This window comes from Pristis pectinata, chromosome 3 (genome assembly GCF_009764475.1).
Source record: "Pristis pectinata isolate sPriPec2 chromosome 3, sPriPec2.1.pri, whole genome shotgun sequence".
Taxonomy (NCBI): Eukaryota; Metazoa; Chordata; class Chondrichthyes; order Rhinopristiformes; family Pristidae; genus Pristis; species Pristis pectinata.
In genome coordinates this window covers 94,895,279-94,920,253 of record NC_067407.1, presented here as the reverse complement: position 1 = coordinate 94,920,253, position 24,975 = coordinate 94,895,279, and the positions used below count along the sequence as shown (strand labels likewise).

General features: G+C 41.2%; 1 protein-coding gene across 1 annotated transcript in view; it reads right to left on the bottom strand.

Moving 5' to 3' along the window:
* The window catches only part of LOC127567749 (dystrophin-like), a 358,665-nt gene that overhangs the window by 153,411 nt on the left and 180,279 nt on the right, over positions 1-24,975 (bottom strand). The window contains 5 exon segments of the mRNA XM_052010734.1: positions 16,045-16,234; positions 21,780-21,934; positions 22,795-23,000; positions 23,613-23,730; positions 24,278-24,516. Coding sequence (XP_051866694.1) covers positions 16,045-16,234; positions 21,780-21,934; positions 22,795-23,000; positions 23,613-23,730; positions 24,278-24,516 — 908 coding nt within the window.

The window sequence follows — 24,975 nt, the reverse complement described above, 5'->3', positions numbered from 1 at the left end:
ATCACATTATGGTATACCCACACTTCAAGGACTGTTGTGGTTCAAGGCAGCAGCTCACTTCCACCTTCTCAAAAGCAATGAAATACTGGCTCAGCATGCAAGTCCCTCATCCCTTGAACGAATGTATAAAAATATGGCCTGTTCAAACATAATAATTACACATAGGATGAGAGCAAACTGTTAAGTTGAAGATGAACTGAAAGCTTCAGTCAGCTTTCTTGTTCCCCCTTCCTTTTTGCCAGAACGTCAACTCTTTGACAGTTCACCAATTCATTCTATTAACCTCGCTCTTGCCCTATTATTCTTCAAATTTTCTATTTTCAAGCAATTCTTTTCTGTAATCTACAGTTGAATCTACTGCGATTCTTCCAAGAAATGCAAATGAGTTTCATAAATATCCTCAAAGAAAATTCTCCTCCACTTATTTTCATCATAAATCTATCTCCTCTGGTATGAACTCAATGGAAAGAGTTTCTCCTTATTTTCTTTTAATTTTGAACAACTGTTAAAAGATCCCTTTAACTTGATCTTCACTACAAAAAGCATCCTCACTTTACCAGCCTCACAATGTAACCAAAATCTTTCTGCATGCCAGGTATCAACTGAAAATATGCTGAAAATACACACTCTCCATAGCCTGCAATGTGCTAGTCTGAAGTTACATGTCCTGAGAATTAACAATCAGCCAACTTGTAAAGAATACGAAATCAGCAATCACATTTGTAACGCCAACTGAGCAGAAAATTGAGAAGTTGAAATCTTTTGTAAACACATTAAAGAAAAACAAATTTAAGTCTCCCCTGAGAAATCAGGCCAAACTTCATTTCAACTTGGAGTATCTTAAAAGTTTCTTTGCATTTGGGATTGGATTGTTGTTCCATGGCTTAAATATACCAACAGAATCCATTAGCTTTGCCAAAATCTAAAATTCAAAGATTGAAAATAGAAAACTGTAAATGTTGGAAATCATAAATAGAAAATGCTGGAAATATTCTGCAGGTCAAGTAACATTTGTCAACGTGAAACCGAGTTAATGTTTCAGGGCGAAGACCCTTCACAAGAACATTTACTCTATTTCTTTTTCCACAAATGCTGCCTCAGTATTTCCAGCATTTTCTGTTTTGCTTTAAAAATACAAAAAGTGTTTTAAACAGCTTTAAACACATTATAAATTATACAGTGTGGCAGAACTGATGAATTCAATTCAAGATTTAGGCTCAGTCATGTCAAAAACAAATCATGCCATTTAGCATAAAAGAATTCCATTTACTGCATATATACCATGAGACAGCATTATTTCTATGATCAGTGATAACACTCCCAGCTGCAGCATATTATTCATTACCTGTGGGATTCTCAAATGCAACTGCACTAAAATGTAATCCTTCAAGTGCAACCTCAATGTCAATACCTTATTTTTTGAAAATGTTCAGCATATTCTGATAAGCATTTTATATTTTCTTACATCTGTCAAAAATAACTAAAATAAAAATGAAACTATTACTAATGGCCACTGATCAGCATTCCCTACACAGAATTAGCCAATAAATGAGAACAGAAGGATCATCTTACAAGAATGGGGCAAGACAGCTGATTGGCTTGCATTCCTTAAACCTAAAGGGATGAATTTCACAAGTGAGCATTCCAAATATCAGATGTGAATTGCCACTGACATGACAAAGCACAAATGCCAGGCTATGACATCTTCTCACAGCTACCATCGGGCAGGAAGTACAGAAGCCTGAAGTTTCACACCACCAGGTTCAAGAACAGCTACTTCCCTCCAACCATTTGTTCCTTGAACCAACCGGCACAACCCTAATCACTAGAGCTTAGCAACACTATGACCATTTTGATCACTTTGCACTAAAATGGAGGCTTTTTTTGTAAAAATTGTGTTTAATTTTTTTTTGTGATTGCTGCTTATGTGATGCTATGTGCCTGTGATGCTGCTGCAAACAAGTTTTTCATTGGACCTTCCAACCTTTGAACCATGGTATGTTGGGCAAGGCTGTCAGCGTGTTGTCGCTGTGCATAAGTGTAGTTGTGCATGTAAAACAATTACCTCGATTTTGACTTTGACTTCGAAATATAGGAATTTCAGCAAGAGGCTGGAGTGTGGTTACAATTAATGATTGTCTTCCCTCTCAGGCACTCCTACACGGTCCAGGTTTGTAAATTCTGAGGAGGATGTTGAAGCAAATGTGCGACCCACAGGCTTTGCCACAGGTGGGGCAGGTGCTTGACAAGGGTGTATGGGTGGGCAGTTTAGGAAGTGGCATGCTCCTTCTGCCATTTGCACTGGGCTTGAGTGTCCTCACAATGGAACTCAAGATTTTCATTCCAATCCAAATGCTCCTTCTCCATTTTCAGTGGTCAAGAGTCCCCAAGAATTTTTGAACTTTTCAAAGCAGCTTTGAGAACATGTTTGATTATTTTCCTTTGTCCAGCTGCCAATCTCTTGCTGTGATGGATCTCAGAAATAGCATGCCCATTTTGAGATCATGTATTGGTATTAGTTTATTATTGTCACTTGTACCGAGGTACAGTGGAAAAACTTGTCTTGCATGCAGTTTGTACAGGTCAATTCATTACACAATGCAGATACATTGAGTTAGTAAAGAGTGCATTGAGGTGTGAACAACATGACATGCGCATCATAGCTGATTCAGCTTAATTAGGGCTTTGATACTTGGACTGTTGGAAGAAGACACTTTAGGTTGCCTAATCTTCCAGTGTATTGAGGATTTTGCTGAAACTCCAATGTTCTGAGGTGCCTGTTGCAGATGGTCCACATCTCAGCAGTGTGCAGGTGGGCAGAGGTGACTGCTGCCTGGTTGGGCAAGAGCTTTTTGCTGGATTTGAGGTCTTGATATTCTAACACTCTTTTTCTCAGCTGGCCAATGGCTATGCTGGCACACTGAAGCCATTGATGAATTTCATCATCAATGTCTGCCTTCACTGAGAAGCGCTTCCCAAAATATTGGAAGTTGTCCATATTTTCAAGGGTCTCATTATCAACATTTTGTTCCATAACAAGGGCAAGTTATCAGAAGACCTTTGCTTTGGCAATGGTAGGTGTAAAGCCTATTCTCTTCTATAAATGAGTCAATGATTTGGAGCTTGGCTTCCAAATATGAGCATTCAAAAGCCTCATCTGCATACAGCAGCTGAACAATTTAAGTTGTGGTATCACTGGTTCTGGAATGGAGGTGACATTGGATGAACACTTTCCCATTTGCTCAGTAGGTTAGCTCCACTCTACCAAGAAGATCGTTGGAGGTGAGATGTAGCATCACTGAGAAAGACTGAGAGAAATCGAGGCAACGACACAGATTAGCTGCTATTATTAAGTCTTCATCATTCACTGTCAACCAACATCCATTTTCTCTTTGCCTCCATCCCAAAGATATTATTTTTGTTCTCTCCATCTCATCTCAACACCTGCCCCCTCCTTCTCTGCAACTTAAAACATTGTTTGTTGAACTTCTCAGTTCTGCAAGGGTTAACCACTGGAAAAGTTAACCGTTTTTTCTCTCTCCACAGACGCTGCTTGTCCAGCCATGTATTTCCAACATCCTTTGTTTATATTTCATTTTCACTGTGTCTCCAAATTGACAGAACTGACACTGCAATTGAGCAAACAGCTCCCCTACCATTGGGAGCAGACATCAGGGAGACCCCTCAGCAGTAACCAGAGTTGAATCTTTTTCTTTCCTTGAAGGCGATCACAATTATGGCACCTGTCAGATTCCCAAGCATTCCCTTTATTGCAAGTCATTATTGCAGGTGACTTCAACCAGGTCAACCTCAAGAGTGTGTTACCAAAGTAATACCACCACGTGTCCTGTCCTACCAGGGGCCCAAACACCCCTGACCATTGCTATACAACCAACAAAGGTGCCTCCGAGCCACCCCTTGCCCTCACTTTGGTAAATCAGACCACCAGGTTGTGCTCTTCCTCCTTACATACAAACAGAAACTGAAGCAGGAGGATCCAGTACAGAAAGTCGTGCAGTGCTGGTCTGAGGAAATAGATCAGCTTCTATGCGACTGCTTTGAGTCAGTGGACTAGTCCATGTTCAAAGACTCAGCTGCCAGCCTAGATAAGTATGTCACCACCATCACAGACTTCATCAGCAAGTGTGTTGAGGACTGTGTATAAAAGAGGAAAATACGAGTGTTCCCAAACCAGAAACCATGGATGAACCAGGAGATCCACTCCTTACTGAAGTCGAAGACTGCTGCATTCCATTCAGGTGACCCTGAAATCTACAAGAAATCGAGATACGACCTCAGTAAAGCTATCAGGAATGCCAAGAGACAATACCGACTCAAAACAGAGTCCCAGACCAGCCGTCAGTTGCGGCAGGGCTTGCATGCTATAACGGGCTACAAAACGAAGTTGGGCTGCATAGTCAACAACAGCACATCCATTCCTGATGAGCTTAACGCATTCTATGTGCGTTTTGAACAGAAGGGGAATGGATTGTCACCACCCACCCTGACAGCCTCCAATGCAACTGAACCTATGGTCACCATCAAGGACGCAAGATCAGTCTTCTGGAGAGTGAACCCGAGGAAAGGATCTGGCCCAGATGATGTCCCTGGCCACGTACTTGGATATTGTGCTGATCAGCTGGCAGGGGTATTTGCAGACATATCTAACCTCTCCCTGCTTCAATCTCAGGTTCCTACCTGTTTTAAGAAGACCACTATCATCCCAGTACCCAAGAAAAACAAGGTAACATGCCTTAATAACTACCGACCAGTGGTTCTGACATCCACCATCATGAAATGCTTCGAGAGGCTGGCCATGGCACACATTAACTCCAGCCTCCCAGACAACCTCGACCCACTGCAATTCGCCTACTGCCAACACAGGTCTACAGTGGACGCCATCTCCCTGACCCTACACTCAGCTCTGGAGCATCTGGACAGTAAAGACTCCTGCATTAGACTGTTGTTTATTGACTACAGCTCTGCCTTCAATGCTATAATTCTAAGCAAACTCATCACCAAACTCCTAGACCTGGGACTCAACACCTCCCTCTGTAACTGAATCCTTGACTTTCTAACCAACAGACCACAATCAGTGAGGATAGGCAGCAATTCCTCCACCATGATTATTCTCAACACTGGTGCCCCACAAGGCTGAGTCCTCAGACCTCTACTCTACTCCCTATACACCCATGACAGCGTGGCCAGATACTGCTCTAACTCCATCTACAAGTTTACAGATGATACCACCGTAGTAGGCCGTATCTCAAATAACGATGAGTCAGAGTACAGGAAGAAGATAGAGAGCTTAGTGACATGGTGTCATGACAACAGCCTTTCCCTTAATGTCAGCAAAACAAAAGAGCTGGTCATTGACTCTAGGAAAGGGGGCGGTGTACATGCACCTGTCTACATCAATGATGCTGTCAAGTTCTGAGGAGTGAACATCACCAACAGCCTGTCCTGGTCCAACTATGTAGACGCCACAGCCAAGAAAGCTCACCAGTGCCTCTACTTTCTCAGGATGCTAAAGAAATTTGGCACGTTCCCTTTGACACTCACCAACTTTTATCGATGCACCATAGAAAGCATCACGGTTTGGTATGGCAACTGCTCTGCCCAGGACCGCAAAAGACTGCAAAGAGTTGTGGACACAGCCCAGCACGTTACAGAAACCAGCCTCCCCTCCTTGGACTGTCTTTACCTCTCACTGTCTTGGTGAAGCAGCCAACATAATCAAAGACCACACCCACCTGGGGCATTCTCTCTTCTCCCCTCTCCCATCAGGCAGAAGATACAGGAGCCTGAGGGCACATACCACCAGGCTGAAGGCAGCTTCTATCCCAATATGAAACGACTATTGAACGGTTCCTTTATACGATGAGATGGACTCTTGTCCTCACAATCTACCTTGTTATGACCTTGCACCTTATTGTCTACCTGCAATGCACTTCCCTGTAGCTGTGACACTTTGCTCTGTATTCTTCTGTTGTTTTTACCCTGTACTACCTCAATGAACTGTGTAATGAATTGATCTGTATGAACGGCATGCAAGACAAGTTTTTCACTGTACCTCGGTACAAGTGACAATAATAAACCAATTCTTTCCACAGATGTGGGGGGGAAGGTTTGTGAATTTGTGACCTTCAGCAGGGATACCATCTGCTCCTGAGGCTGCCTTCTGTCTCAGTTAGCGTCCAATATGACTGACTTTGATTGATCAAAGGTAGCAGTGAGGCTGGACCACTCAGTTTGCTGTAGAACAGAGTCCAGGACATTGACAATGCCCTTGAGTTCTGCTAATTGTTCCTTCCAGATTGTTTCACCATCTGAGAAGAGTTAGCTTTGCAGGATCCTTGAGACTTTATTGCTTTGCATTGGTACCATTGTTTGTTTTGGGGCAAGGAACTAAGGTGCAAATGAGGCAGTGGTCAGTGCATCAGTCCATCATTGGTACCTGTCACACCACAGTTGATGCAGACATTTTGGGGATTTTTTAGACCATGACATAATCAAACACATGCCAGCACCTGAATCAGAGATAGTGCCATAAAGTTGTGTGCTTGACTCCCTGATAAACAGGATGTTGCTCCAAGCATTTTATCAAGAGGACGACTCCAACTGAAACACTTTACTCTCTCCTTACCAATCACACCTTTCCCGAGGATGCAGCCTTTCTGACCCTGGCACTGAAGTCACCCTGTAAGATCAATTTGCTCCTTCTGGGACTTGGGCCAGAGTTTTTTCAAGGTCAGATTAAAAATTGACCTTGGCCACATCTGCGATTTCCAGGGTTGGGCCTCACAGGAACAAGCCATTTGGCCCACTATGTCTGTGCCAACTACAAAGCCAAATTAAACTACTCCCATCTGCCTGCACATGGTCTATATCTCTCCATTCCTTGCCTTATATGCTCATGACTGTAAAGAGCTGGTTTTGCTTTACAATGAGCCAGAGGGTCACAAGAAGTTCACTTACCTTACAGGAGTAATTCACTGAGATGCCAGACCATCTTATTCTTGAAGGCAAAACTCGCCCCATGAAGATGGTGTTCCTCTACCAATCTGTCCTTCAAGAAGGCAATGCAGCCACTGCCTTTCTCTTTGAGCTGGCCCATAAACTGACCATCAAACAATCTGCTGGAGGAACTCAACAGGTCAAGCAGTGTCTGTGGGGATGGGAGGGCGGGCGAAATGTCAATATTTTGGGTCAAAATCCTGTATCAAGACCCTACCCCCCACAGATGCTGCTCAACCTGCTGAGTTCCTCCAGCAGATATTTTGTAGCTTCAGATTCCAGCACCTCAAGACTCTTGTGCCTCCATGTCTCACTCAGGAGACAGTCAATGACAAAGGGTCTGAATGCCTGGGCTAAGATAGTTCAGTTCTGCTGCTGTTGGGACTGTCCACACAGGTGTCTCCCAACTTTATATTGAGCAGTACTACCTGTGTATGACTTAACATGGAATAGCCATTCACAGCAGTTATCACACAGACTTCAATGTGCACAATCCGAATAAAGTGGCAAAGGTGTTCAAGACAACAGGAGACTTGGCTCTACGACATGGATGTTAATACATAGGGTGGACAAACACTTGAGCTCCTGTCAGCAAGTACTCACCCACCAGACCTGGGCACAGATGCCCTTGAACAGTGTCTCCTCCTAGTTTCCCCTACCACAACTCCCCTTAACTACTCTCACCCTTAACCTTCCTGTGCCTGACTCTCTTCTTTATTGACATCCCTGCCCCTTACACCTCCTCTGACCCAGCCTCAGACGATTCCCTCCAACCCTCGGACCTTATCACTTGGACCCCCTCCCTTCCCTCCTTGCACTGTGCACTTCTCTCTCTCTGGTCTGACCCTCTGCTGTCCACCTACTGCATCTCTTCCCTTCCTTGTCCTCGCCCCCTCTTTAGCTCAGAGAAAAATCCCATGTGCCATTGCTGGGTGTCATTTCCTTGGCAATTTTCTTTGGGTGGGGAACAAGACAGCCAGTGTCAATAGCCTCAGATCAGCAGGTCGATGCTGAAGTGGGCCCAGTACACTACTGCTGGCAGTGGGGTGGGGAGGGAATTATAGCCTGGGTGGACACCCCTCCTCTCAGCTCTCTCCCCTTCACTCATTCCACCACATCATCTTGCTTTCTTTCTCAGTAAGACTCGCTCCTGCAATGAGTCAACAATTTGCATTTATATACCTTTTGGAACAACATAAAATACCCCATTGCTAACAGACTTGACAACAAATATTCCTTATGTTCATAACACATGAACTAAAGCTAACTTGGATTCAGCACAGAAGAACAAAAAAAAATTGCAGCCACTACTTGCTCAATGAGTAGGTCTGTTATCTGGGGACAGACTTTAATTTGAACTGCTCCCTTCAAACCCATTAAATACAAAACTCAAGTAGCTTTGCCAAGCTTCTTATGTTGTCCCATATTGCTTGACAATCAAATTGAACTCGTTAAAATGCACTACAACAGCATTTTTGAGGAGCATTGAATGCTTCTCCAAATTAAATTTGCCAAAATTACAAAATATAAATTTTATTCATTCTGTTTCAAATGTTAATATTGTGTTTAGAAGTTAATCAAGATAAAATGCCACAAGGGGCAGGAATCCAACCTTCCATATTCATCCCCTCAGAATGAAAAAATGCAGCTCATGGCCTCAGTCAGTTGAAAACCCAACATCTCAGATCACCTGTAAAAGAGCTGGATCTCACTGGACCCAGCCCATGCCTTGCACATCATACTCCATACCAACCCCATAGACAACTAACATGTGCTGCTGCATGGCTCCTAATACTCTCCTGACATTGCTGCTGTGGCTGGCCCAACCATAAAGCAGAGCAGGCTGCAAGTGGTGACTAGCCCACAGGCAGTGAAAACTGAAGTTCCAACTAGAGATTTCCTTTGACAGGTCATGCCCTCAAAATCCATTTCCATTCCTTTGGTGTCAATGATCAGCATCATGTAAATAAAAAAAGTAGAAAATAATTATACATTGATTAAAATGAAAAGTTGACTTTGTTACAGAAATTAAAACATTACATTTATAAAATTTAAGAAGTGGCTTACTTTCACATCTTGTTACTGAAGTTCAACAACACCATTCAAATGAGCTAGGTAAAGGCAATGGCTCCAGTACTGTTGATCATCCAGGTAAGTATGTTCTGCTCCTCAGTTCAAATCATTATTTGACACCACTGCACTCAATACCAAGTTCAGAAACAGAGCAGGAGGTCAGATGCCCACACACTACAGCTGACTGGCAGTTGTCTCTCCAGTGATCCACTAGTTGACAGCATGACTTGGCCATAAGTTAATCCTTTGACTCTGTGATTCAATGTTCCATTCAGTTTACAATGGCTGGCTTCTATTATGGCCTCAAATGTCAATCAAAAGCTACCAATTATTATATAATCAATACCCACTGACTATTGAGCTAATGACTGACAGTACCAGGCCAAAAGCCAAGTGTAAAAATGATTCATTTCTTTGCAAATTTAATAGAAATACTGACTGTCAGATGAGATGGCTTTGGTGACTGATCTGAAACAGTGCTGAATGCAGCACTGATTTACAAGACTGATTCCCCAGATAAGAGGCTGTCCTTATAAGTAAAGACTAAATAAGACTAACCTATAATCAGATCACTGGAGTTCAGAAGAATGAGAGAAGATCTCTTTGAGATGTACAAGAATTTGAGAGACAGAGTAGGCTACTTAACTTTGCAAGCAATCTTGAATTTTGGACACAGTTTCAGGATAAGGGGCTATGCATTTACATCTTAAATGAGGGGAGATTCCTTTTGACACAGCTTCATGGATCTCTCGCTCAGGGAGATGTGGCTGCTTATTTATTAAGTTCATCAACAGATGTTTAGATACAAAAGAAATCAGAGGATGTGGAGGTTGGGTAGGAGAGTGGACGAGGCCCAGGATTAGAGACAATCTTACTGAATTGGGCAGCTAGCTCAAGGGCAATCATTTTTTTTTATGTACACATAATCCATGGCTCTCAAGAAACCAGATGGAGGTGATGAGAAGACAAAATACTCCCCAGCCTCTATTTACAATGCCCCTCATTCTGCAATTGCTTGATCTACATTAGTTTTGTGCTTATCACATCCAAGAGAGCATTGGAGATGAATAGCTAAAGCATACAAAGGTCAAATTATTAAAATAAGAATCAACCAGCTCAATACACATCAACTCCAAATTAAAATAAAAACAAAAAAGGCTTGAAATACTCAACAGGAAAAGTCAACAACATGAAACATTAACTATTTCCCTCTCCACAAAATGTTGTATGCCCCGAGTACTTTCAGCAGCATCTGCTTTATTTCAGATTTCCCAGCATCTGCCGCATGTTGATTTTTGGCTCCAACAACTGGGATAACTCAAGACTATCAAGGAACACAGATGTATCAATCAATTTCATAAATAATCAAGAAAGTACCCCAGGTATACATGCGCTTGATGATCATCTTTGTCTGAATGTTAAGGCCAAAGCTGCAAGTGTCAATGCATTTTCAGGTACATTACCTGGAGTAATGGTTTCATTCCTGCAGGTAATGTACAATGAAAGGTCAGCTCATTCACGGTGCATTAATTACTTCCTGAATTTGCATGCCTATGGAGCACTCTCTCTCTCAACATGTGAAAGGTTGACAGAACTCTTACTTTGGCAGGAATTACACAAGGGCATCCTCACGTCTTCCACTAAAAGTGAAATAAATTAATTTTGCGTTATAAAAACTTAAACCAAATTTATTAGCTAATTCACATTCAGAGTAAACAGCTGAATAAAATTTACATTTTGTGAATTTATTATTCCTGATAAAATTGCTGCATTTCCAAGCATCCATGCAGCCAGCCATGTGTTGCCCATAATCTGAACATTATACTTGCACAACACAATTAACTTTGGCATGACAAATAATCACGTGCAAAACAGTATTGTTTTGAATGATTCATACCTTTACACTGCTGAGATTCAATCAGTTCTCACACAAAAGCAATAATGCACTGCAAACTAACACTTCATAGCCCTCACTCACGACTCACCACCAGGGGTAGGGCTGCCTGACCACAAAGCCAGCCACCATCTCAGCAACAATAGACTTTGAATGTACTTCTTGAGCTTTTCATCATCTTCCTTTCACAGAGGGTGGCTGGGACATAATGGAAGAAATCCACACGAGAATGGAAGGCGAGTATAGTCAACTGATTGCATGCAATGAACTGCAAATACAAGCCACACTTCCAAAATTTTCCCTAGCCGTACAAGAATAAACTCCTGAGTTCTGGAACCCACCTCTGCTCAAATGTGGTGCATTAATGAAATGCAAGCAAAAGGAATCAGACAAATTCAGAAGAGGTGTGCACACAGAGGCATTACAACAGCATCCAGGGGACAGTGAACCATAACTGCCTTGGTGGGATTCCTGGTGCATTTCTGGATATTTTGAGGCACTGTTGTCCAATAGGACTGGATCTCTGAACACAATCTGAAACCATGATGGACGACTCCCTTCCACGCACAGACAGAGGTTCTACTTTTGCAGTTGTGCAGCAAGTCGATTTGCTATTTTACAAATGGAACCCAACTGTTTGCTGCTATGTATCCAAGCCCTTTCTGAACTCTATTTAGTGGGCAAAAGAAAACAAAGATTAATAAAAGAGATGCATTCACATCTTCGCTTTACAACTCCACTTGGGCAAAGGTTATCTTGACCAACACACTCTGGTATAGTTTAGTCAGTCAGGAACTATTTACCTAAAAAGGATGTCATTCTTGTAGAGTTCGACTTCAGTTTGGGCAGCACAAAACAATGTAAGGCTCCATTGCCAATGAGTTGGAAGAACCTAGAATACCTTTACCAAAACTAGACCAAGCTTCCTTCTTGGACTGCAGGTTAGAATAATGTATTAGAAGGCTCCATATAAACCTCTCTAGAGTTTGCTGTGCATGATTATGGGCAAGCTGCTCAGAAAGCATTCAGTTTATGGTTCCACTTCGACCTGGGGCTGGGCTGACAGGAGTTTGAACCTGTGCTACTCAGCTAGTTGAGTTTACTTTTACAGTAAAAAAGTCTTTCTGGGTCAATATGATCTTTTCTAATACAAAAATAGTAGGTCAGCAAAATTTTAAGTGAAGCACTGGAAAATTAGCTTTAAAATTACTATCCTCAGCAAGGAGGAGAGGGAGAGGGGATTCATGTCCACAACAACCTAGCATTGCTGAGATGCACAGCTGGATTTTGTTTTCCACCAGTGTTCACATCATAATATCATCCCACAGGTGCATGCTGTTCACTTACATTTTTAATGATGGGAGTGCTTTCTGGCATGGCTTCAGTTTTCCAGCTATTCATTTCCTCTTTCCTAAGATCTTTGATTGTTTTGGGTATTTGAGACAGAAGGATACAAGGTAGTGGACAGTGAGCCCTGTGTATCTAAATATTTAACACAGTGAAAATTTATTGTTGCAGTTGTATGCACAATATGGCATGAGGAAGGAAAGAGCAAGAACCTTGCCATGAATCTTTAATATCATTCATACGCAGCATTCTAACAATTCACTGCTGAATATTACAGCCTCCCTCTGTACCATCTTTTGGGATAATGACATTACCTGTATTCACCTAACTCATACCAAGGTTACAGTGGATAAAGAGCAATTGAATTTCTCTAGTTTTTCAAATAAAAATGAAATGCAGCGAATGGTGAAATAAAAGCTATAGTCTGAAATTGAATAAAATGATGACGAGGACAGGAGGGATTAATTGCACAAAGAGCCTTAAGGACATCTTTAATGCCAGTAAATCTCCAACATGGAAGGGCTTTCAGCCTAAGGCAACAGACTAACAACTGCACTGTCATTTTTAAATGGTTAATCAATCTGATTCTCTTTCATTACCTCTTACTTGTTTGTTTTTCAAGTTGAAAGCCCTCATTTAACTGTACAAAAGCAAAACACCCAAGTTGAATATCTGAAGACCGAACTACTGTTGGCCTTGCAAAGATTCTCACATTTAACAGATTAATCTCTGCCACCGAACCCAACTTGCCTTCCTCTATACTTAGAGCATTCCAAAAGAACTATTCGCTCTGTTATAGCCAAGTCAGCTGATAACTCACTACCAATCTGCATCAATGCCCCTGAACATTCTTCCCTTTCCTACTCCCACTTTGAACTCTCAGTCCTTCATCCCCAAGATAGTTCCAAATAGACGCAAGTACACTTGAAAAATATCTCATCTCTTAATTGGATGTTTTACAGCTTTCTTGATTATGAGTAAAATATTTTGAAATCATAATCACTACTATTTCTTCTGGACAGTGGCTATTGGTTATTTTTCAGTTGAAGCCACTTATAAGGCCACTGTGCCAAGAATCTCTGAAATGTTTAAGTACAGGAGGCAGTCCTTCAGCCCATCAAACCCATGCCAGCTCCTTGCAGAGCAATCTATCTAGTCCCATCAATCAGCTCATTTGTTTCTTTATTCATCCCAATAACAATCCATCTTGCTTTGCACTCTCAACCCTTTTATCATTTAACCTTTCCAACGTTCCACTTAATCGCAACATGTCACTTTGATCTTATCTTCCTTTCCCCATCTCTTACCTGTTTAAAACCTACAGCATCTCTAACCTGCTAATTCTAATGAAAAGTCATCAACTGGAAATATTAACTCCATTTCCCTTGCTAATGACACTGCTGTTTAATACACCCAGCAATTCCTGTTATTACTCCCCTATTTCACTTCCAAGTTTCTGATGAAGTTTCAGCTGAAACATTTAAACTCTATAGGCACTGGCTATACTTCAGCAGCAACTGAAGGTCATGATTGGGATACAGGAAGGGGCAGATAGAGATGAGCCAGCCAGTTGTTCCAAAAATCAAGCAACATGACAATCATGCCTATAAACAACAAGTAATGACAAGGGCTGCCCCTAATACTAGCATCTTGACATGGGCACAGACACAATGGGTGCACACAGCTCAAAAGACTATTCAGCCTAATTCACTTATGTTGACACAAGTTCCCAATAAAGACATCTCCTTAGCTTTATTCCTTGCAGTTTCATCACATCTTTTAATAAATGTTTAAATGTTCCCCCACTTTTGCTACCTATTCAGGAATCTGGTTCCACCCATTTCTGGTTTTCTACTTTATTTCTTTCTCACCTTCCACACAAAGTGCCCCCATTCTCCTTCAATTTTTATTTTAAAGGTATTTATGCCCTATAATTATGGATTTACCATCCCTTTTGAAGTATTTATTAAATTTCTTTTCAATATAATCCCTCAATATTAAGACCATTGGTGTTATTTCCGCTTAGACTTCCATGTCTGAAAAAGGCCTCTGTTTCTCTGGACAACACAGTGAAGAAGGCAAACTGCTCACATTTTTAAATATCACGTTTCTAGCAAAGTGAGATCTGGGTCATCACCGAGGACGAGAAGCTGGCATTTCAGAGGGGTCTTGTATTCATCTTTCGGAGACTAGGTGGCATGCTGGGCATCTTCTATTTTCAGTTCCTTTCCCCCCCCCCCCCCCCCAGTGTTCACAGTGATTCTGCTATATTTTGTCCAGCAATTTATGAGCAACATGCCTTTATTGGCTATTTGTTTTCTAATTCCCTTTTCAAAAAGGCTCTCTTCTTTTACTGAAGGTATTCTAGCTGAAAATGTAATGTGATCTAAATGCAAGCTCAGTATCAATCATTTAAACATCATAACATCTTCCTGCAACCTGTATGTAGATTCTCTTAGTCATGACCTATCAGTACTGCAGTAGCCATAAAATTTTATTAACACCGTGTGAAAACTTTACCTCAAGGAAGAAATAACCTTGATTTTATGGAAGCCTAATCTTCCCACCTGCACACATCTATTAATCTCTGCATCACAACCTGCCCATTTACATTTTTATGTTTGGACATATTTAGTTTGCAAAAATATGTAAAGGCTTTGCAAAGTGTGCATCAGGCAATTTCACAGTTGAAAAGTTTAGGTCTTTAAATGGAAAATGTGAATGGTTTTGAGTTGGTTGAAAGATGAAACAGTGGCCTATGCTAACCCAGTTCATTCATTTCCTGAGATAACCAATTAAAACCACCTGGCTCCTCCAGCTGGCCATGGAGGAGAACTACATCTCAACAGGACCAAACTATTACTTGCATTACATTGGAAAGGTATTTTTACAATGACTAGGAACGCATATTCAGTGGATTTCTGCAAGCCAAAAGTATTGCATCTATTGAAAGCTGCCCTTGCCCGTCTCACAACATAACCAGGCTTAAGAAACGTGTATGATCTACCAATACCTAATGTACAGATGCAGTACCCCTTTTTTCCCCAGAAGATGAGCACCACATGCAGGTTACTTGATAAAATCACTTGGACTCTATCACTTCAATTTCTGCAGACTTCCAACTATCCCACTAATCCCAGATCTACAATCACAAATAAACAATCTCATCTGGATTTCCCTTCATACTACACAAACTTGTATCGAGTAATAATGCAACTGTGATATTCAAGTTTCCTCTAACACATACACATTACACAGCTCCAGATTCCACCAACTTAACTGGCAAATGAATCAAAACAGCAGAGTGATCACAAACCTACCTACTGGAATTGTATCTCTCAAAGATTGGTATGATCATCCATATGCAGAGCACACAATCAGAAGCAAAAAACAATCTGCTGGAGAAACTCAAGCAGCACCTGTGGAAGGAAAGGAATTGTTGACATTTCAGGTCGAAATCCTGCATCAGGACTGAGGGTTTCCAGCATTTGCAGATTGTTTGTTGCTCCAGATTCCAGCATCTGCACGCTCATGTCTCCACACACCAATCAGATTTATCTTTGGGACGTTTAATGTGGAAAGCATTTACAGGATGTGTTTAAATTGCTACAGGTGAGATGAACATCCACAGAAGATGCCAGTAGGTGATCCAAGTTAGAACCAAATCTGTGTTAACTTTGCATTAACTCTAAGTTGCCTTAACCGGTACTCACGTGCAATCGATGTTTCAGTCCCTTGACCTCAGCACTATCCTTTGAAGTGTCTTCTTTCTCAGCTGTGTTAGCCAAGTCATCAAGATCACCTTCAATTTCCTGCAGAAACCGTAGGCAGCCTTCCAATTCCTGCAGCAAGTTCTGCAGTTGCTTCAGCTCATTCTCCAGGTACCCAACTCTCTCACTGGCTCTAAGGGAAACAGTATAGAAAACACATTTGGATCCAAGACACCGAAATATAGAATATTGGAACAATTACAAGGCAACAACACATGAAGTGGCAAGAAATAAATTGCACAAATCATCAATGAATTTTAAGAATTACTTATGATTCAAATAGTACCTTTGATTTGTGCCAGAAAATAAAACCATTTCTTCGTATTCATTGGATTTAAATACCTGTTTGAGTTATGACACAAGATTAGCCTATCATATTACATCACTCATCTTTAATGTTTGCTACCATAATCCCCCCTCTGACAGCTTCTGGTCAAGTATGCACACTGTTTTCTTCATTATTGTTGCCTATTATCTCCACTCAGCTGTTTAAGTACAGAGAACTCAGGCATGATGATGTGGAACAACTTGGTGCATTATCCGAAGATAATTAAGTGTCACTCAGCATAGCCAACCTTCTCATACCTTCCACTGGACCATGATCCCACCATTGAAAATCAAATCATTGTCTCCCAGCAACTGGCCTCATTTCCTCAAGAGATCTTCCCTTCACAGCCACTAAATCTGCAGAGCCGATTTCTACCTCCTCTCCAAGATCTACAAGTGCACGTGCCCCACCATTCTTCATCTCCTTGTCCACTAACTTCCCACTTGCATCCATGACACCACTGATACCTGCTGCCAATTTGACAAATTCCAGTTGCTTTGATGTCTAAGCCCTCTATATTCCCATCCCCTTCCATTATTGCTCTATTTCATCTCCTTAAACCCATAACAGCTTCCTCAATTTTACCCAGTCCCTCCATCAGAGGTTTAGCCAGAGGAACTCACATGGGCCCAAGCAATACCCATCTCTTCACTGGATACATAGAACAGTCTTTGTTTCACCCAGGAATCACCCCCTTCCCCCCGCCACCCCACACACTCAATTACATTGGTGCGGCTTCCTGTTATTTAAACAGGACTCATCACCTTTGCTACCAACTTCCACCCTTGTATTGAATAGTGGAGCAGGCATGAGGGGCTGTTTGGCCTATTCCTGCTCCTCTTTTGCCATGCTTCAGCTGTTTCTGACCTCTGTCTCCAACTGCCTAAATTGCTCCAACAATGTCCAAATTAAGCTTGAGGAAGCAACTCTTTGTTTTCCATCTGGGCACATTGCAGTCCTTGGGACATCATATTCAATTAAACAATTTTGGATAAACACTTTGCTTCTTCCCCCCCTTCTCTCTCTCTCTGTGGATATGGCTGCACCTGTTTACTTAAATTTGTTTCTTTGTCTCCAAGTGTTGGTTTTTAAAAGTAATTTGTTTTGAGAACTTTGGTCTCCACCCTATTACGGATATTCCGTAAGTTACCTCCACCCCTTCCCTTCTCTGGACCTTAACTTTTCTTCTCACTTTTCCTGTTCTAATGAAGGGTCCTTGATCCTTCCCACCAGAGGACATCTTCAAGGGGCAGTGCCTCAAGGCAGCAGCATCCATCATTAAGGACCGTCACCACCCAAGACATGCCTTCTTCACATTACTACCATCAGGGAAGAGGTACTGAAGACCCACACTCAATGTTTCAGGAACAGCTTCTTCCCCTCCACCATCAGACTTCTGAACAGTCCATGAACTCTACATCATTATTCCTCTTTTGCACTATTTTATTTATTTTTTGGTAACTTATAGTAATTTTCATGTTTTGCACTGTACTGCTGTCAGTGACGATAAACCTGGTTCTGATCCAAAACATTTACTCTCTCCCAGCTGATGCTGCTTGGCCTACCGAGGGCTTTCAAGATTCTCCTTTTTTATTTTTTTCAATAAATTAACTGTTAGCTTATTATTAACAAACTGGATTCATTACATCAGAGACTGGTGGATTCCTCAGATTAGAATGAATACAAACATGCAGATGAATGGTAATAGAGACCAGAATGCAACAGGAACAAGACAATTGACAGAACAGTAGAACATGGAGTAATGGGTCTGTTCGGGCAATAGACTGCTTGACTCTCAATTTTGTTTTCACAAAACAAAATGATGAACAATAATTATATATGTTGCTGCATATATGTGACATCAGCAAATAAAGATGAAGCGATCAAGCTCTTTATCTGTGTATAGAGGAAAAAGATACAAAAAAACAGAAGAGTAGACCATTCAGCCCTTTGAGCCTGCTCTACCATTCAGTACAATGAATGCTAAATGAGCAACTTTCATGACTTCAGGGCAACCCAAAGAATTGTACACGCTATGATGCACTCTCTGAAGTGCAGCCACTTGTTAGAAACAGTTTTTTGAATCACCCCTCCCACCCACCCAATACAAAAATGTTCCCAGAAATAGCAATATGATAATGATCAATAATTTTTTCCAGTGTTTTAAGGATAAATATTAACCAAGACACCAAGGATTACACCCATACTCTTGTTCAAAAGAGTGCCATTCATTTTCTATATTCATCTGAGAATCTGGACCCTTGGTTTAACATCTCACCCAAACAATATCACCTCCAACAGTGCAGTATTCTTGAGCACCAGGCGACATTTTTACATTCAAGCCTCTGTACAGGGATAAACCCAGCATCTTTTAACTCAGATTAAGACGCTTCCCACTGAGTCACTACAAACACTGACTTGAAATGTTCATTAAAACATCTGATGGTTAAGCAGGTTTTACACACAGGAGTACAATTATTCTGACTGAGCTTGTGAGGAAACAGTGCAAAATAGACATATCTATCCTATTCTGCTTATATGTCTGTTGCCATGTTGGGAGTGGATTCATCTTAAATGGATTATTTTACATACCTGGAGAGAAGTAAACTGCCATCTCCCACTCCCTACGTCTGATCAACACAACCACCCACCCAACCACACCAGATCTCTGCAACATTCAACTCCGGAATTCCTTTTCAAAAAATGTATTACATATATTGGGTTGGAAGTTGTCAGGAAATGCCAATATTTACTCCAAGTGCCAAAAGGATTTTATTAAAATTCATTCAGCTTTTATTGGGATCTGGGCTTTGCTGGCAAGTCTTGCATTTATTGCTCTTCCATAAATCCATTTGTGAAGGTGATAGTGACCTGCGTTCTTCAATCACTGCGGCTCTTCGAGTAAAGATAATCCCACAGTGCTGTTAAACCAAAAGTCCCAGGATGATAAAGGAACAGCAATATATTCTCAGTCAGGATGGCATGCGACTTGTCAGGGAACCTACATATGCGGTGGTGTTCCCATTCACCGGATATCCTTGCCATTCTTTGTGGTGGTGCTCTCTTGTTCGGAAAATGCTGTCAGTGCAGCCTAGGTGAGTAACAACAGACTATTTTGCAGATGATATACACTGCAGCCACTTTGTGTCGCAGGTGGAAGAAATGAACATTTATGGTAGTTGAGAGGATGGCAATAAAGCAGGCTACTTTGTCCTGCAAGATGTTGAAGCTTTAAGGTGTTTGGAGGCAAGTCACTTGCTGCACGATCCCCAGCCTCTATCCTGTTTTTAGTCAATGGTGACCACCCTATCCCCTGGATGTTGATGATGGGGGACTCAGCAATGGTAATGCCAATGGAATATGAAGGGTAGGTGGTCACACTCTCTTGATGAAAATGATCATTGCCTGACACTCCTGTGACATTAAATGTTACTTAATCAGCCCATGCCTGGGTCCTGTGCATGCAAACAAGGACTGCTTCGTTTACTGATGAATTGAGAACGGAAGGGAACATTGTGCATCATCTGATAATATTCCTGACTCTGACCTTGCACATAAGGAATCTTTGATGAAGATGATAAGGCTATGATCATAGAGGAACTCCTGCAGTGATGTCCTGAGGTTGGGACAAATGACTTCTAACAATCACAACAATCTTTCTTTGTGCAATGTACGACTCTAAACATTTGAGCACTTGCCCTTTGATGCTCATGAGCTTCAGTTTTACCAGTGAATTTAAATGAAGAACTGAAATCCCAGGCAACCAATCACCTTGCAGACAGTCCATCCCTCTCGCACTCAGACCCATCCTCATCCTCCTACACTGTTCCAAAGATGCCACAATCTCCAGCAACAGCATCTCATTTTCCCTCGAGGCACACAGCCGCCCTTGAGATTTCACAGTGAATTAACAATTTCACGTCAGCAGTTTTTCTGTTTCTCTCTCCCAGTGCTGCTAGTTAATTCAATTCCAATTTGTACCACTGTTTTTTCCCTTTCATGTGATGATTCCCTTGACAACTTTGACCTTCATACTTTCACAGATAATCCCTCTGACCTTGCCAACCCACTCTGTAAACTGAAACGTGCTTGTTTCTCATGTTTTCTGTCTGAAATGGAAAGCCTGCTTCTCCCTCCACAGATACTGCCTGACCTGTTGAGTATTTCAGGCATTTTCTTCTTTGTTTCTTATTTTCAGCATCTGAAGTCCTTTGCATTTAACTACCAAGGGTTGGCTGATTGCCAAAGTTTTAGTTCAACTGTTCTATGTCAGAGCTTTTTCTGCCCATCTAAGTGGCCACAGACCCTACTGCTCAGCAAGGCCTCACTCTTCATTAACATTAGTGGATCTCATTAGCAAGTGCAAACAGCCATTCTCACTAAATTCAGGGCCATTGTTTAAACTGGGATTTGATTTTTTTTGCACAATTCATCCTTGACATGCTGTTAATGGCAGGACCAGTATTTATTGTCCGAACCTAGTTAAGTGGTTGCTTGTTAGTCCAATTCAGAGGGAAGTTAAGAATCAACAAACTAGCATAGATTGGAACCTCCTATAAATTGCCAGATTGAATAAAGACTGCTGATCCACATTCCTGTAGGGAATACGTGATTTGAATTTACACAACGTGAACTCAGAATGGCCCAGAGTGTTTCACGAATAGTGAAGTACTTTACTGAGTCATCTCTGCTGAAACACAGGTAATGCAGAAGTAATTTGCACATACAAAAAGTTTCCACAAACAGCAATCTGGCGATTAGATTAATTTAGTGATGTTGATTGCAAGTTAAATGCTGGCCAGAAGGTAAGGGGAACTTGAAATATATTAAGAATAAAGGACATCAGTGAACCAGTTTTTTCAGTAATGCCTCTCAGATTCATGAGCACTTTTAGTCATGTTAACCATTTAGTTCCAGATTCAAAATTTCTAAATGCAATTTGAGCTTGGCCCGTACTCCAATCCCATCTTTCTCAATTACTGATGCCAGTAACATAACCACTATGCCATTATACTGTTCTCTATCACACTACACCCTGAAGCAATAAATATCAAGATTGAAGCAAATCCCACAATTCCAGTTGTGCATAAATTCTCAGCCATAGCAGTATTACAGAGTGACTAAAGGTAACCAGGACAAAAGGAAATGGTTGTATCGTTCTGCTCAGCCTGTCAGTAGCTTACAACACAGGCTACCAAAAAAATCATAATTAAGAACCAGGACTAGATAACAACCTATTATGTCAGTCAAGTAAAAGAGGCAAGCTGATAGGGAAAAAGATAGCTCGGTTAAACAGAAATAACAGAGTTTCCCCACACACAAAGTTAACAAGCTTTGCTCCAAATCTCACCTCTGATTAATATTATTCCAGGACATATTGACGCTGTCTGTAATTTCTTTCACCTTCCGAGTATCATCAGCAGCATAATCACGTAGCAATTTGTTTGACAGATCATTGAAAGAAGCCACTGTAAACTGTCCTCCATGTAACTCCTGTAAGAAGTGCTGAAAAACAGATGGAATAGCAAATCATGAGATATAGGTTGTCTCCAAAAAATACAAAACACACTTACGACATCACGATTATTCTCTCTGCACGACTTCACCTATTTCAGAAATATATAGCACTTTCAATTGGAATTTCAACTTTTTCTGGAGCTTATCTACTAGAATCACAACATAAAGCACCAAGTCATTTTTCACAAAGAGGAAAGCAGAGAAAAAAAATCACATTCTCAACAGTAATTCATCCATTCACCTTTTCCTTCTGTGCACACAATAGGAAAACCTAAGTATTTTATATAGATACATGTTCATTTGAAATATTACTTGGGGCTAAGATAGAAACCAAACTTTGATTAATTTAGCACCATATTCAGTTACCCTGAAGTAAGAATCACTCTTCAGTCAGGTGGTACTTGCCAAAGGCTTACCTTCATGTCCACATTAAGTTTGCAACTCAGACTACTGTCATACTCCAGCCATCACTCATGGTAGAGAAGATAAGGGAAAATAAGCACCCACTCTCAAAAGCTAGCTCAACCTGCAGCTTGCTTAAAAGTTAATAGTTGCACACTTTTAGTCACTCCACTCCCAATGCTCAGCATTTTGTCACCAATGTGCTCCTGCCACCACCCCCCACCCACCAACTTTTCATACCTAATATGGATTTCACACATTCACTGCAGATGAAATAAAATGGCTGTGACTAGTTATAATGCCTACACTTTTCCTTTGATATTAGTATCAGAAGAGAACAACAAGAATCGGCACCAACAGTCTACAACAGACATGGTTTCCCCTGAGACAGCTTACATTAAGAGCACAGTCTACTAACTACTTAAAGATCAAAGTCAGAAAGTTACCTTGCTTTCTGCAAGCTGTGGGGCAAGGGGATCTGAAGTAACTTGTAGCAGGGACTGTAGGCGAATCTCACTTTGACCAACCAGTCTTTCAGTTGCCTGCCACTCTTCCTCCCACTGTATGCTATCACTGAGCAGTTTGTCTAGCTGCTGCTGCCGTGCCTCCAGTCTGTGTTGCGTGCTGTCCCATTGGTTTTGGACTCTTACCACTGCACAGAAACATAAACACAAGGTAAACACACAGAAAATCTGTGAGTATTTTCCCCAATAATGTATGTGCAGAATTTAAACTTGAAACATCAGAACAGATTTCTGCAAACACAAAAAACTCTTCAGTACTGATTCAATTCTACAAATATGCACCAAGCTGCTTGAAAGCAGTATTGCTCATTATCCTGGTTCACAACTTTGTTCAAAAGGAAATTTATATCAAACATTCTTGTATCATGAAATCATTTTTCAGTGCTAAGTAAAATAAAAGGAATTTTCTTCAAACATAGGAAAAGCAAATTTAAAAACCTCAGGCAGAGAACATGATAATAATCTGTTCCACACTCATTTGTTACTTCAATTAGCTCACCCAACCAGGCTATGCAAACCACAACCCACCCCACCTCAACCTGGCAGTGTGATCCAGTTCCAAGCTGACAGTTCACTGAAGCAAAATCAAATGGATGTTGCCCAGTAATCAGAAGCAATGCTGTAAAGAATTCATATACTGTTTCTATGTTAACACACTTGAAAGGCTATCTCCCATTTACAAGAAAAAAAAGCAACCAAAGCTGTCAGCAGATTTACATGCATTTGTGGGAGAACCTTACATCGCTCACTGATTGTAGCTCGTTCCTCCAGATCAGCAGTTTTATTCTTCAGGTTCTGAGCAAGAGTGAAGATTGCATCAAGCCGGGGATGCCGTTGCTCCAAGTCATTCTTCGTGGTCTAGTTCCAAAAAGATCCACGTGTGAACTTTAACTTCTAACAAACTAACTGCAAACATCCCTCAGCAATGTGGTTAAGTGTTGGATGTGCTTGTTGGGGGTTAAGTTCAACAATCCCTGAATTGCATTGAAATACAGAAAAACTTTTTTTTTTGCTTTAAAGCCGAGAAAACAGAATCCAAAACTCATGGTTGAACAGATAGATAAAACAAAGTGAACTGCCCCACCCTGTCAACCCACCAGCATCACCCCACCACATCATCCCTGTTTCATCAAACACTCCACCACCCTATTACCACAGAACTTTTCAGAACTTAGAACCTCCACATCCCATGAGAATGTGCCACATAATTTCATACATCTAAACACATCATTGATTACCAAACCTTGCACCACTCAGTGTACTAATGTTCTACCAATAAGGCTGCCCATCTTTCAGATGCTCTGATGCTGAAGTTTGTTTGCAACTGTCTGATATTTTGTTATATAAAAAGTCACAATATACAATTGCCAGCTTTTGTGGCAGTAAGGGGATTTTGTTTCCATACCTTCAGGCGCACAATAGTTTCATTAATCTCCTCTAGATCACCAACAGTAATTATGTTTGACTTGATCATCTGATCAATGAGGGTCAACCAATCGATCAGCTCCATTGCAGACTTATCCAAATCTGCAGGCATCAAGGATTCAGAATCCGGAGAGAAGGCTTCACGCATGACAAGCTGAGTGGATACAGGAGATGGAGGTGTTGCTGATACCAGGGTGACTGTTTGAACAGTTGAGTGAACTACAGAAACACAAAGATGAGACTACTTAGGTCCACCAAATGCATCAGACATTGTAACCTTGAGCACCACTTTGCAAACATATAGATTAAAAGCAGGAGTAGGCCATATGGTCTCCTGAGCCTGTTCCTCCAACAATGAGATGTAAGCTTCACATTCTAGTCTACCTGTAGTAACTTTTCAACCCCAGAGGTATCCATCTACCTCTGCCTTAAAAGTATTACAAGATTTTGCTTCCTCCCAACTATAAGGAAGGGAGCTTCAAGGACGCGTGAACCCTAAACAAAATAATTTCACCACATTTCTCCTAGAAGGATGAGCTCTTATTTGTACATCATGGTGTCTAGATCTAAAACAAGAACATAACATGCTGGAAACATACAGTAGGTCAGGCAAGATCTGTGGAAAGAGAAACAGTGTTAATGCTTCTCATTGAAGACCTTTTTGCCAGAAATGGGAAA